This window comes from Petromyzon marinus, chromosome 57 (genome assembly GCF_048934315.1).
Source record: "Petromyzon marinus isolate PM22_M1 ecotype Great Lakes invasive population chromosome 57, UKy_Petmar_22M1.pri1.0, whole genome shotgun sequence".
Lineage (NCBI taxonomy): Eukaryota > Metazoa > Chordata > Hyperoartia > Petromyzontiformes > Petromyzontidae > Petromyzon > Petromyzon marinus.
In genome coordinates this window covers 4,736,810-4,750,827 of record NC_133723.1, presented here as the reverse complement: position 1 = coordinate 4,750,827, position 14,018 = coordinate 4,736,810, and the positions used below count along the sequence as shown (strand labels likewise).

Below are 14,018 nucleotides of genomic sequence, written 5' to 3'. Positions count from 1 at the left end.
GATAGACAGACGGAGGGACGCGCGGACGGACAAAGGGATGGACAGAGGGATGCACGGAGTGACGGACAGACGGAGGGACAGATGGATTGACAGATAGACAGACGGAGGGACGGTCGGGCGGAGGAATGGACGCGTGAACAGATAGACAGACGGAGGGATGGACGGGTGGAAGAATGGACGCGTGAACAGATAGACAGACGGAGGGACGGACAGACAAAGGGATGGATGGAGGGTTGGACAGAGGGACAGACAGAGGGACAGATGGATTTACAGATAGACAGAGGGAGGGACGGACAGGCGGAAGAATGGACGCGTGAACAGATAGACAGACGGAGGGACGGACAGACAAAGGGATGGATGGAGGGTTGGACAGAGGGACAGACGGAGGGACAGATGGATGGACAGATAGACAGACGGAGGGACGCACGCACGGAGGGACGGACCGAGGTTGATGAACGGATGGAGGGGCACGTCACCCACCCACGCAGTTGCGCCCGTCGGACGTGAGGTCGAAGCCGGCGCTGCAGATGCACTGGAAGCTCCCCTCGGTGTTGACGCAGCGCCCGTTACGGCACAGCTGCCCGTTCTGAACGCACTCGTCGATGTCTGGGCGAAGGGCGGCGGCGGCGGCGGGGGGGGGAAGGCGTCGATCACAGCAAGGGAACGCAAACACGGCCACGACACAACAACACGAGAGGGGGCAACGCTCGATCCCGTGCGTAAGGAGACCCGATGACGTCAGCGCACACTCTGCTGCACTGCATTGTGGGGGTGAGCCAGGGGCTACGGCTCCTCCGGCATGCCCGGCGACATTTGAGCCATTTGTCCAATCCACCAACCCCTCGCTGCTACCTCCTCCGGGTTTGTGGAGTGGAGGGCCACACAAGGACAAAGATCCCCCGTGTAGCCTGTTACAGACTGTTGGGGCAAGTGCTGTTGGCGAGCAGCAGCACCTGTGAAGGCCGGCACTGTGGCACATCGAGCGGGTTGGCGGCAAAGCACCACGCCCGGTCACCTTTGTCTCCCCGGTGGCGACGCTCACACGCCCACACCAGGTACTCGTTTGAGGCCGAGTCGACCTAGGGGAGGCCCAGGACCGGTTCAGATAATCGTCACCGGTGTTGGGCAGCGAGGGGAATCGAACTCGGGTCCTTTGGGTTCGTAGCGCAGTGTAGCACTAACCCCACGGTCAGGTCGTCCAGGGTTGCCGGGCGACCCCGGGGGTTGCCGGGCAACGCCGGTGTTGCCGGGCGACCCATGGGGTTACCGGGCGACCCTGGGGTTGCCGGGCGACCACGGTGTTGCCGGGGGGGGGGGGGGAGGGGGGGACGGCATGCATCGTGGCGGCGCCGGTGCCACGTGGGCTACCTATGCAGGAGGTCTTGGCTGGCACCGGCTGGAACCCCTTGTAGCACCGGCATGAGTAGGAGCCGACGGAGTTGACGCAGTCGCCGTGGGCGCACGGCAGGCTCAGGCACTCGTCCACGTCTGTGCGGGGGTGAGGGCGGGGGCGGTTACCGACAGGGCTTTGGGGTTGACCAGGGAGAGGGCAACCAGCAGCCGCCGCCGCAGTGACTCACGCCGACTGGCGCTGCGGGAACGGACGCAATCAGCGCTATCCATCCACTCCTGAAGTGGATCCGTCCACCCCTGGAGTGGATCCGTCCCCTCTCTCCGTGTCTCTGAGTCGTCCCCCCTCTCTCTCTCTCGGAGTGCCTCTCTCTAGGCGAGCGAGCGAGTGAGCGCTACGCGATGGTGGTGGTGCGGCGTTGCCGGCTGGCATCGTTGTAATTGCGTGGAAAGTTAAAATGAAGTGAAAATGCCTGCGGATATTCGTGGGGGGCGGGGGTGAGGTGGATTTTTGGGGGTGGGGGGTGGGGGGTGGGTTTGGGCCGAGCCGACGAGTTCAAAGTCTCCGTGATCTCAGCACCAAAGCATTCGGTGCCCCAAAAAACGTCAAACTCGTTGGCAGAAACTAAATAAACGTGCTAGAGAGAGAGAGGGGGAGAAAGAGAGCGATAGAGGGAAAGAGAGCGAGAGAGCATAAGAGCGATAGAGAGAGAGCGAAAGAGCGATAGAGAGAGCAAGAGAGCAAGAGAGTGAGAGAGCGAGAGAGAGCGAAAGAGCGATAGAGAGAGCAAGAGAGCAAGAGAGTGAGAGAGTGAGAGAGTGAGAGAGTGAGAGAGTGAGAGAGAGCGAAAGAGCGATAGAGAGAGAGCGAAAGAGCGATAGAGAGAGCGAGAGAGCGATAGAGAGAGCGAGAGAGCGAAAGAGTGGGCAAGAGAGAGAGAATAAAAGTGAGAGAGCGAGATAGAGAGAGTAAAAGCGAGAGTAAGAGAGTGATTGCGAGAGAGAGAGCGAAAGAGTGGGCAAAAGAGAGAGTGAAAGAGTGGCCAAGAGAGAGAGCAAAGCGAGGGAGAGCGAGAGAGAGAGAGAGTTGGCGAACAATTGCTACCACCTGGGTCACCTGGTGGGTCCCGTGGGACCTTGTGGGAGCCAAGCGGCAGACCGTGATCACATTCCTTCCGTTCTGGGTCAAAGCGCCGTTAAGCAGAACTCGGTCCATTCCGTGCCTCCGAAAATCAACAACAATATCCGTTCGTCCATCAAGACTCCGTGGGTCTCTCTGCGAGTCTACGGGCGTCTACGTGGGTATATAGGTCTCTCTGTCAGTCTATGGGTCTCTATGTGAGTCTATGGGTCTGTATGTGGGTTACAGGAAAGGGCCGTCCTGCACAGATGCCATATTTTCTGTTCGTCTGCTACAATAGAGGTGTCGGGAATTCCAACATGATCACATCTTTGCTTTATTGACCTGGTTAAGGCCTATGGTACCATCAGTAGGCCTGGGCTCTGGGTTGTTCTTCAAACTTTCGGAGTCCCTGACTCTCTGCTCACAATCATTAAGGACCTTCATGATGGTGGGCAGGCCCGGGTTAAACTACGTGGCTGGGAGTCAGAGCCATTTCCTGTTCACGTTGGGGTGCGACAGGGATGTCCTCTGGCTTCCACATTATTTAACATCTATTTCAACCACGTAATTTGTGAAGCCTTCGATGGCTGTACCGGAGGAATTTACATCGAGTACGGATACAATGGGAGGCTGATCGATGCCCGGGTGTGGTCAAGGGATGGCTCCCTATTGGTCAATCATGTTACGTATGCCGATGATCTGGTAATTGCTGCTCACTCAGAGGAGGAGTTGGAGGTGCTGTTGCTGAACCTGGAGCGTGGCACTAAGAGGTGGGGCCTTACCATCAGCTCCACCAAAACTAAGCACCTGCCTGGGTATTTTGTGCCATGGGGCACTCCACCCCTGCAACTCCCAATTGGGGCAGAGTGGAGAATTTTCCATACCTGGGCAGTGTGCTCATGACCAGCTCTGGTTTGACAGCAGAGGTCTCACTCCGAATCAGTCGAGCGGCAATATTTACGTGACAACCCTTACTAGTTGGCTGTGTCGGGTGGTGGCGGGTTTTTAACAACACATATATTTGCGCGATCTAACCCAAAAAAACCTCTATCATGAATGATATTAGTCACGAAAGCCTACGTGTTAAACTGGCATTGTCTTTTCATCAGCTGCACCATGCTGTGTGGAAGCTACCTGATCTGTCTCTCCACAAGAAGCTTCAGGTTTTCTCGGTCACGGTCATCCCTTCTCTTCTCTATGCATGTGAAACGTCAACCCCCCTTAATGGAACAACTGCGCTGGTTATAAATACTGAGGCTGGCCTGCCTATGACCCATCCTGGGTTTAACCAGGCTGGATTGTGTGAGGAGCTCACAGGTCCTTGAAAGATCTGGACAAAGTCCCATCGGTGAGCTCCTCCAGGAGGCAAGGTTGTGTTGGGTGGGTCATGTAGCCCGCATGTCCAGCTATCGCATGCCTAAACCGCTTTTATTTGGCTGGATCGAGGCGGCTAAACGGGCGCGCCACGGGCTAGAGAAGAGATGGAGTGATGTGGTACAGGAGGACGTGGAGCTGAGTGGACTTGCCAATGACTGGTACCAGCGGTGTCAAGATCGGCCTCTGTGGAGGAGGCTCGTGAAGGACGCTAATGGGCAGTTGGAGGCAGTCGCCCTCCAACAACAACGGAGGGCAGAGGAGCGATGCTCACAACAACGAGCGCAGCGCCGGGTGGCTAAAGCACAGCAGGTTGGCACAGTAGGGGGCACAGGTGGTGCATCAGCCACTCATCTCAGTCAGTCGACCTCCTGCCAGCAGGCGTTTAACACTTCCTGTGGCCTCAAAGTGCACCTAGCCTGGCGCAATCGCCGTGGTGACATCAGCGCTACCTAGCGGCGAATGGCGGTGGTTGGTATTGTTGTGTGTGAGTCTGTGGGTCTCTGTGTGAGTCTATGTGTCTCTGTGTGAGTCTATCGGTCTCTGTGTGAGTCTATGGGTCTCTGTGTGAGACTGTGGGTCTCTGTGTGAGTCTATTGGTCTCTGTGTGAGTCTATGGGTCTCTGCGTGAGTCTATGGGTCTCTGTGTGAGTCTATGGGTCTCTGTGTGAGTCTGTGGGTCTCTGCGTGAGTCTATGGGTCTCTGCGTGAGTCTATGGGTCTCTGTGTGAGTCTGTGGGTCTCTGCGTGAGTCTGTGGGTCTCTATGTGAGTCTATGGGTGTCTGTTTGAGTCTATGGGTCTCTGTGTGATTCTATGGGTCTCTGTGTGAGTCTGTGGGTCTCTGTGTGAGTCTATGGGTCTCTGCGTGAGTCTATGAGTCTCTGTGTGAGTCTATGTGTCTCTATGTGAGTCTATGAGTCTCTGTATGAGTCTATGAGTCTCTGTGTGAGTCTATGAGTCTCTGTGTGAGTCTATGGGTCTCTGTGAAAGTCGATGTGTATCTCGTTTTGTACTTATTGTTTGCTCGTGGTGTTTGTTGTTATTGTTTGCTCGTGGTGTTTGTTGTTGTTATTGTTTGTTGTTGTTATTATTTGTTCGTGGTGTTTGTTATTGTTGTTTGCTCGTGTTGTTTGTTGTTGTTATTGTTGTTTGCTCGTGTTGTTTGTTGTTATTGTTGTTTGTTCGTGATGTTTGTTGTTGTTATTGTTTGTTGTTGTTATTGTTGTTTGTTGTTATTGTTGTTTGTTGTTGTTATTGTTGTTTGTTCGTGATGTTTGTTGTTGTTATTGTTTGTTGTTATTGTTGTTTGTTGTTATTGTTGTTTGTTGTTGTTATTGTTGTTTACCGACACAGCCCCCGCGTGGCTCGGCCCGGAGGCCCGCCTGGCACTGGCAGTGGTAGCCGCCCGGCGTGGCCACGCAGCGCCCACCGGGGCACACGCCGGGGAAGAGACGGCACAGATCCACAGTCTCGTTACGGGGCAGCACGTCTAGGGGGCACGGGGGGGGCACGGGGGGGGGGCACGGGGGGGCACGGGGGGCACGGGGGGCATGGGGGGCACGGGGGGGCACAGGGGGGGCACGAGGGGGGCACGGGGGGCACGGGGGGGGGTACGGGGGGGGCAGAGACGCAGACAGACAGGGAGATGAGATGGAGACGGGGGGGGGGGGGGGCCCGCCTCTCCGCATTGAATCCCTGGATGGAATTCAGCGTACGCTGAATTCCATCACACAGGATAACCTCATCACACAAGATAACCTCATCACACAGGATAACCTCATCACACAGGATAACCTCATCACACAAGATAACCCCTCACACAGGATAACCTCGCACAAGATAACCTCATCACACAAGATAACCTCATCACACAGGATAACCTCATCACACAGGATAACCCCTCACACAGGATAACCTCATCACACAAGATAACCTCATCACACAGGATAACATCATCACACAAGATAACCTCATCACACAAGATAACCTCATCACACAGGATAACCCCATCACACAAGATAACCTCATCACACAGGATAACCTCATCACACAGGATAACCTCATCACACAAGATAACCTCATCACACAAGATAACCTCATCACACACGATAACCTCATCACACAGGACAACCTCATCACACAGAGTAACCTCATCACACAAGATAACCTCATCACACAGGATAACCTCATCACACAGGATAACCTCATCACACAGGATAACCTCATCACACAAGATAACCTCATCACACAGGATAACCTCATCACACAGGATAACCTCATCACACAGGATAACCTCATCACACAAGATAACCTCATCACACAGGATAACCTCATCACACAAGATAACCTCGCACAAGATAACCTCATCATGCTCACTCATTTGCCTGCTCAACTCACCCGTCTACTCACTCACATCCTCTCTCACTCACCTGCTCACCCACTCACTCACACTCACTAACCTGCTCACTCACCCACCTGCTCACCCACTCACTCACCTGCTCACTCACCCACCTGCTCACCCACTCACTCACTCACACTCACTCACTCACTCACCTGCTCACTCACCCACCTGCTCACTCACTCACTCACCTGCTCACTCACTCATTCATCCACTCACCTGCTCACTCACACACTCACTCACCTGTGCACTCACCCACCTGCTCACTCACACACACGCTCACCTGTGCCATCACTCACTTGCTCACTCACTCACTTGCTCACTTACACACCTACTCACTCACACACCTACTCACTCACACACCTACTCACTCATCCACTCACCAGCTCACTCCCTCACTCACACTCACTCACCCACCTGCTCACTCACACACTCATTCACCTGTGCACTCACCCACCTGCTCACTCACACACACACTCACCGGTGCACTCACTCACTTGCTAACTCACTTGCTCACTTACACACCTACGCACTCACACACCTACTCGCTCACACACCTACTCACTCACTCATTCATCCACTCACCAGCTCACTCACTCACTCACCCGCTCACTTACATGCTCACTCACTCGCATGCTCACTCACTCGCATGCTCACCCACTCGCATGCTCACCCACTCACCCATTCACTCACCCACTCACTCACCCACTCACCTACTGACCCACTCACTCACCCACTCCCCACACACTCACTCAATAACTCACCCGCTCACTTACATGCTCAATCACACGCATGCTCACCCACTCGCATGCTCACCCACTCACCCATTCACTCACCCACTCACCTACTGACCCACTCACTCACCCACTCCCCACACACTCACTCAATGACCCACCCACTCACTCACCCACTCACCCACTGACTCACCGACTCACCCACCCACCCAGCCACTAACTTAACCAACCACCGACTCACCGGGTCGGTGTCCACCAGGCAACTCCGTTTGCCAGGAGCCCCCACCGGGCGGGGGTAACCCACCGGAGGGGGGGAACCCCCCAGGAGGGGGGGGGAACCCCCCCGGAGGGACCCCTCCCCCAGGAGGGAACCCCCCCGGGTGAGTCCCGTCGGGGTAGCTGGGCAGGAAGGGCTGGCTTTCACACAGGTTCTGGTACTCCTCTGTAGAGGGGTGGGGGAGAGGGTGGGTGGGTGAGTGACAGGTGAGTGAGTGGGTGAGTGACAGGTGGGTGAGTGAGTGGGTGAGTGACAGGTGAGTGAGTGGGTGAGTGACAGGTGAGTGAGTGAGTAGGTGTGTGAATGAGTGGGTGGGTGAGTGACGGGTGGGTGAGTGACAGGTGAGTGAGTGGGTGGGTGAGTGAGTGGTTAGGTGTGTATGCGATTGAGTGGGTGGGTGGGTAGGTGAGTGAGTGGGTGTGTATGTGAGTGAGTGGATGGGTGAGTGAGTGGATGGGTGCGTGAATTGGTGACTGAGTGGGTGGGTGGGTGAGTGATAGGTGAGTGAGTGGGTGGCTGGGTGAGTGAGTGACAGGTGGGTGGATGGGTGGGTGAGTGACAGGTGAGTGAGTGAGTGGGTAGGTGTGTGAGAGAGTGGGTGGGTGGGTGAGTGACAGGTGAGTGAGTGGGTGGGTGGTTGAGTGACAGGTGAGTGAGTGGGTACGTGGGTAGGTGAGTGAGTGAGTGGGTAGATGTGTATGTGAGTGAGTGGGTGGGTGGGTGAGTGACAGGTGAGTGAGTGGGTGGGTGTGTGAGTGACAGGTGAGTGAGTGTGTGGGTGGGTGAGTGACAGGTGAGTGAGTGGGTGGGTGAGTGAGTGGATGGGTGAGTGAATTGGTGACTGAGTGGGTGGGTGGGTGAGTGATAGGTGAGTGAGTGGGTGGCTGGGTGAGTGAGTGACAGGTGGGTGGATGGGTAGGTGAGTGACAGGTGAGTGAGTGAGTGGGTAGGTGTGTGAGAGAGTGGGTGGGTGTGTGAGTGACAGGTGAGTGAGTGGGTGAGTGGATGAGTGACAGGTGAGTGAGTGGGTGGGTGGGTGAGTGACAGGTGAGTGAGTGGGTGGGTGAGTGAGTGGGTAGGTGGGTAGGTGAGTGAGTGGGTGGGTGAGTGACAGGTGAGTGAGTGGGTGGGTGAGTGACAGGTGAGTGAGTGGGTGGGTGAGTGACAGGTGAGTGAGTGGGTGGGTGAGTGAGTGGGTAGGTGGGTAGGTGAGTGAGTGGGTGGGTGGGTGAGTGACAGGTGAGTGAGTGGGTGGGTGAGTGAGTGGTTAGGTGTGTATGTGAGTGAGTGGATGGGTGAGTGACAGGTGAGTGGGTGGGTGGGTGGTTGAGTGACAGGTGAGTGAGTGGGTACGTGGGTAGGTGAGTGAGTGGGTGGGTGGGTGAGTGACAGGTGAGTGAGTGGGTGGGTGGGTCGGTGAGTGACAGGTGAGTGAGAGGGTGAGTAGGTAAGTGAAGGGGTGAGCAGGTGGGCAATTGAGTGAGCAGGTCATTGACCATTGACTGAATAAGTAATCATGTAAGCAGGTGAGGGAGTAGCTGAGCAAGCAGGTGACCGAGCGGGTGAGTACTTGAGCAAGTGAGAAGGCGGACGAGCAGCTGGGTGAGTGAGCAGGTGCGCATGCAAGCGGGCGTAAAAATAGGTGAGCGGGTGTGTGTGAGAACAGGTGAGTGTATGCACGAGTTGGTGAGAGGGTGATTAGGTGATCACGCAAGTAGCCGATCGCTGGAACAGGTGAACATGCGAACAGGTGAGCGCGTAGGTGAGCGAATAGACGAGCGTGCCAGCGGGTGAGCGTGTGAGCAGGTGAACGTGCAAACAGGTGATCGAGTAGGTGAGCGAGTAGGTGAGTGGGCGAGTAGGTGAGTGGGCGAGTAGGTGAGTGAGCGAGTAGGTGAGTGGGCGAGTAGGTGATTGGGCGAGCAGGTGAGCGAGTGTGTGATCGAGTAGGTGAGCGAGTAGGTGAGTGGGCGAGCAGGTGAGCGAGTGGGTGAGCATGTGAACAGGTGAGTGAGCGAGCAGGTGATCTTTCGAGCAGGTGAGCGTGTGAACAGGTGAGCGAGCGAGCGGGCGGGCGTGGTGTGCGCAGGTGAGCGCGTTGGTGGGCGTGGTGTGCACAGGTGAGCGAGTTGGTGGGCGTGGTGTGCACAGGTGAGCGAGTTGAGCGAGCGAGTTGGTGGGCGTGGTGTGCACAGGTGAGCGAGTTGGTGGGCGTGGTGTGCACAGGTGAGCGAGTTGAGCGAGCGAGTTGGTGGGCGTGGTGTGCACAGGTAAGCGAGTTGGTGGGCGTGGTGTGCACAGGTGAGCGAGTTGAGCGAGCGAGTTGGTGGGCGTGGTGTGCGCAGGTGAGCGAGTTGGTGGGCGTGGTGTACGCAGGTGAGCGAGCGAGTGAGCGAGTTGAGCGAGCGAGTTGGTGGGCGTGGTGTGCACAGGTGAGCGAGTCGAGCGAGCGAGTTGGTGGGCGTGGTGTGCGCAGGCGAGCGAGTTGGCGGGCGTGGTGTGAACTGGTGAGCGAGTTGGCGGGCGTGGTGTGCGCAGGTGAGCGAGTTGAGCGAGCGAGTCGGGCGAGCGACGCCGGTGCGTGGTACCGGTGCCGCGGATGGGGCACATCTCGGGCACGCCGCCGAAGGCCCAGCAGCGGGCGCCAGCGGCGGTGCCGGCGGCGTCGCAGCAGCAGCGCGAGCGAGCCAGCGGCGCGCCAAGCGGGGAGCTGCAGCGCCCGCCAGACACCGTCGCGTAGCACGAGCCGGAGCGCTGGTCTGGTCACGTGGTGGGGGGGAGGAGGGGGAGCGTCACGAGGGAGGTGAGAGAGAGAGAGGGGGGGCGCTGGAGGAGGCCGCGAGTGCTCGCTGGCAGATGAGGGTAGAGAGCTCCGCGTGCAGACACGAGCTGCCCGCCGGAGGCCGTAGGGCTGAGAGCGGGGCTGGGTGCAGATGCAGCACTTGTCGTAGTTTAATAAAACAAATACGTAGAAAATAGGGGGAACATAGACATGGAGTAGGGAGAGAGGGGGTATAGAGAGAGAGGGGGGGGTAGAGAGAGAGAGGGGTAGAGAGAGGGGGGGTAGAGAGGGGGGGGGTAGAGAGAGAGAGGGAAGGGGTAAGAAGGAGAGCGTGAAATCTTTCGTGAAATATTTCATTTAAATAGGGGGGGGGGGCACATAATGCACAACATTGAAAACACCGAAATGATGAACGAAGCAAAGTGCCGACTACACCGAGCGGACTCTTTGGTTCTATTCGGTAAAGTCACCACGTAGGTAAAAAAATAAACGACAAAAATCACGACGTTTCGGCCACAAACACAAGCGGCCTTCATCAGGTGAAGGGACCAGGCTGTCTCGAGGACAGCGCTGGAGTGAAACAGCCACGCTCAGACCGCGGACCTTTAAGCTGTGTGCGAGGAAACAAGGTGCCTTGACAAAGGAATTAGGATAAAAAATTAGCATTTGATTGGCCGACTTAGCATGATGAACGGTGTAGAGGTGGTGTACGTGCGGGTGAACATGCCGGTTGGCGAGGGGGGGGGGAGGGGGAGTTTACATATTGATGGTGTGAAAAGGGAATTTATAAGAGCTGCGAAAGTTTGGGGTACCACTACTTGAAAAATATACTGTACCATTGAAAATTAGTTTAATGTTTGGTTCCATTTAGAACATCTTTCCAATGGTTGCTTAATTTGAAACCATCTTCTCGGTTGAAATTGTGTCTGTGTTTGTAGATCTGAATTGCCTCGTGGACAAATCTCTGATAAAAAACCCGTGGGTTTGCAAAGAACCTTGGTATCGGAGAAAATTATATCGTGATCACCCACAGCGTTGTAACAGTGATCAGCTACGGCAGAAGAATTCGTTCTGCCGTGTTTCAAATCTGATTTGTGCTCGCGAATTCGGTCAGTACACAAAATTCGTGATCTGATCCCATCCGTGAAGGATGTCATTCTTGACTTACAGTACCCCGGGGTTTACAAATTGAGTTGTACCTGCGGTGATTGCTATATCGGGGAGACGAAGCGACATGTCTCTGACCGAATTCGCGAGCACAAATCAGATTTGAAACACGGCAGAACGAATTATTCTGCCGTGGCTGATCACTGTTACACCGCTGTGGGTGATCACGATATAATTTTCTCCGATACCAAGGTTCTTTGCAAACCCACGGGTTTTTATCAGAGATTTGTTCACGAGGCAATTGAGATCTATAAACACAGACACAATTTCAACCGAGAAGATGGTTTCAAATTAAGCAACCATTGGAAAGATGTTCTAAATCGAACCAACCATTAAACTAATTTTCAATAGTACAGTATATTTTTTCAAGTAGTGGTACCCCAAACTTTCGCAGCTCTTAAATTCTCTTTTCACACCATCAATAGGTAAACTCCCCCTCCCCCCCTCGCCAAACGGCAAGTGCACCCGCACGTACACCACCTCTATGCTAAGTCGGCCAATCAAATGCTATTTTTTATGCTAATTCCTTTGTCAAGGCACCTTGTTTCCTCGCACACAGCTTAAAGGTCCGCGGTCTGAGCGTGGCTGTGTTTCACTCCAGCGCTGTCCTCGAGACAGCCTGGTCCCTTCACCTGATGAAGGCCGCTTGTGTTGTGGCCGAAACGTCGTGATTTTTGTTGTTTTATTTTTTTTACCTACGTGACTTTACCCAATAGAACCAAAGAGTGTGGATCCTTGCAGTCACGAAAGCTTTAAATCTAGAATACACCGAGCATCTTCATGTTTCCTCTGATCGTACAATAAAAAACTAAATCGAGAGAGGGAGGGAGGGAGAGCGTCACACGGGGAAGAGGAACCGGACTCCGCACACGCCATCGAGTTTACTGGTGCGTGCGTCACAATGAGGAGCGTGACGAGGATGGGGGGGAGTGAGGGGGGGGTGAAGGGGGAGGGGGTGAAGGGGGAGGGGCGGTATTTCAAAGCGCGCCGCGATGCAATCACGAAGAGTCGTGGGGGGGGGGAGATGAGAGAGGGGGAAAGAGGGAGAGAGCGAGAAGTGGAGAGAGGGGAGAGTGGGAGAGAGAGGTAGGGAGAGAGAGAGAGAGGGGGAGAGAGAGAGGGGGGAGAGAGAGGTAGGGAGAGAGAGAGAGGGGGAGAGAGAGAGGGGGGAGAGAGAGGTAGGGAGAGAGAGAGAGAGGGGGAGAGAGAGAGGGGGAGAGAGAGAGTGGGAGAGAGAGGTAGGGAGAGAGAGGGGGAGAGAGAGAGTGGGAGAGAGAGGTAGGGAGAGAGAGAGAGGGGGAGAGAGAGAGGGGGAGAGAGAGAGGTGGGGAGAGAGGGGGAGAGAAAGAGAGGTAGGGAGAGAGAGAGGGGGAGAGAGAGAGGTGTGGAGAGAGAGCGGTAGGGAGAGAGAGAGAGAAGGGGAGAGAGAGCAGTGGGGAGAGAGGGGGAGAGAGAGAGGTGGGGAGGGAGAGGTGGGGAGAGAGAGAGAGAGGTGGGGAGGGAGAGAGAGAGGCCGAGCGAGTGTTCCAGCAGCAGCAGCAGCGGCAGGAGCCACAGCGAGACAGCGGCAGGAGGACGGAGTGGAGACGTCCACTCTCCCTGGCCCCCTGCCCTCAGCCCACATTGATAAGCGGCCGGCAAAGCGGCGCGTGCCTGGCTGACGTTAGGCGGGGGGGGGGGCAGGGGGAGCAGGGGGGGCAGGGGGGGGCAGGGGGGGGGGCAGGGGGAGCGGGGGGGGGCAGGGGGGGAGCTGCAGGAAGTGCAACGCGACCGGCCCCTTGGTCGCGTTACCGAACGCACCCCGCTGATTGGCCACGTTCGGTTGATTGCAGCGAGGGGGGGGGGGGCGAAGGGGCCCACCCACGAAGGTTGCTCGACCCCCCCCCCGGTTACCCTCTCGCCCCCCCCCCCCCCCCCACCGTTTTGGCGAGTCGAGCTCAGCTCGCCTTGCGGCGTAGCAGCCGCTCTGAGTCGTCGTCAAACAGGGGCTAAGAGATGTTAACTACCTCGCCTGGTACACAGGAGGTCGTGGGTTCGATCACTGATCCTGACGAGATGTTAACTCCCTCGCCTGGTACACAGGAGGTCGTGGGTTCGATCCCTCTCTCATCATCATCACGGTGGCTAGGGAGATGTTAACTACCTCGCCTGGTACACAGGAGGTCGTGGGTTCTATCCCTCTCTCATCATCATCACGGTGGCTAGGGAGATGTTAACTACCTCGCCTGGTACACAGGAGGTCGTGGGTTCTATCCCTCTCTCATCATCACGGTGGCTAGGGAGATGTTAACTACCTCGCCTGGTACACAGGAGGTCGTGGGTTCGATCCCTCTCTCATCATCATCACGGTGGCTAGGGAGATGTTAACTACCTCGCCTGGTACACAGGAGGTCGTGGGTTCTATCCCTCTCTCATCATCACGGTGGCTAGGGAGATGTTAACTACCTCGCCTGGTACACAGGAGGTCGTGGGTTCGATCCCTCTCTCATCATCATCACGGTGGCTAGGGAGATGTTAACTACCTCGCCTGGTACACAGGAGGTCGTGGGTTCCATCCCTGACCCTGACGAAATGTTAACTACCTCGCCTGATACACAGGAGGTCGTGGGTTCTATCCCTCTCTCATCATCACGGTGGCTAGGGAGATGTTAACTACCTCGCCTGGTATACAGGAGGTCGTGGGTTCGATCCCTGACCCTGACGAGATGTTAACTACCTCGCCAGGTATACAGGAGGTCGTGGGTTCTATCCCTCTCTCATCATCATCACGGTGGCTAGGGAGATGTTAACTACCTCGCCTGGTACACAGGA

At 56.0% G+C, this 14,018-nt stretch overlaps 1 protein-coding gene across 1 annotated transcript in view; it reads right to left on the bottom strand.

Annotated features, from left to right (window-relative positions):
- LOC116954924 (fibrillin-2-like) overlaps positions 1-14,018 on the bottom strand; it is a 516,076-nt gene that overhangs the window by 153,356 nt on the left and 348,702 nt on the right. Inside the window, exon 10 of the mRNA XM_076052694.1 lies at positions 9,847-10,017. Within this exon, the coding sequence (XP_075908809.1) occupies positions 9,847-10,017 (171 nt within the window). The remainder of the gene's footprint in view (positions 1-9,846; positions 10,018-14,018) is intronic.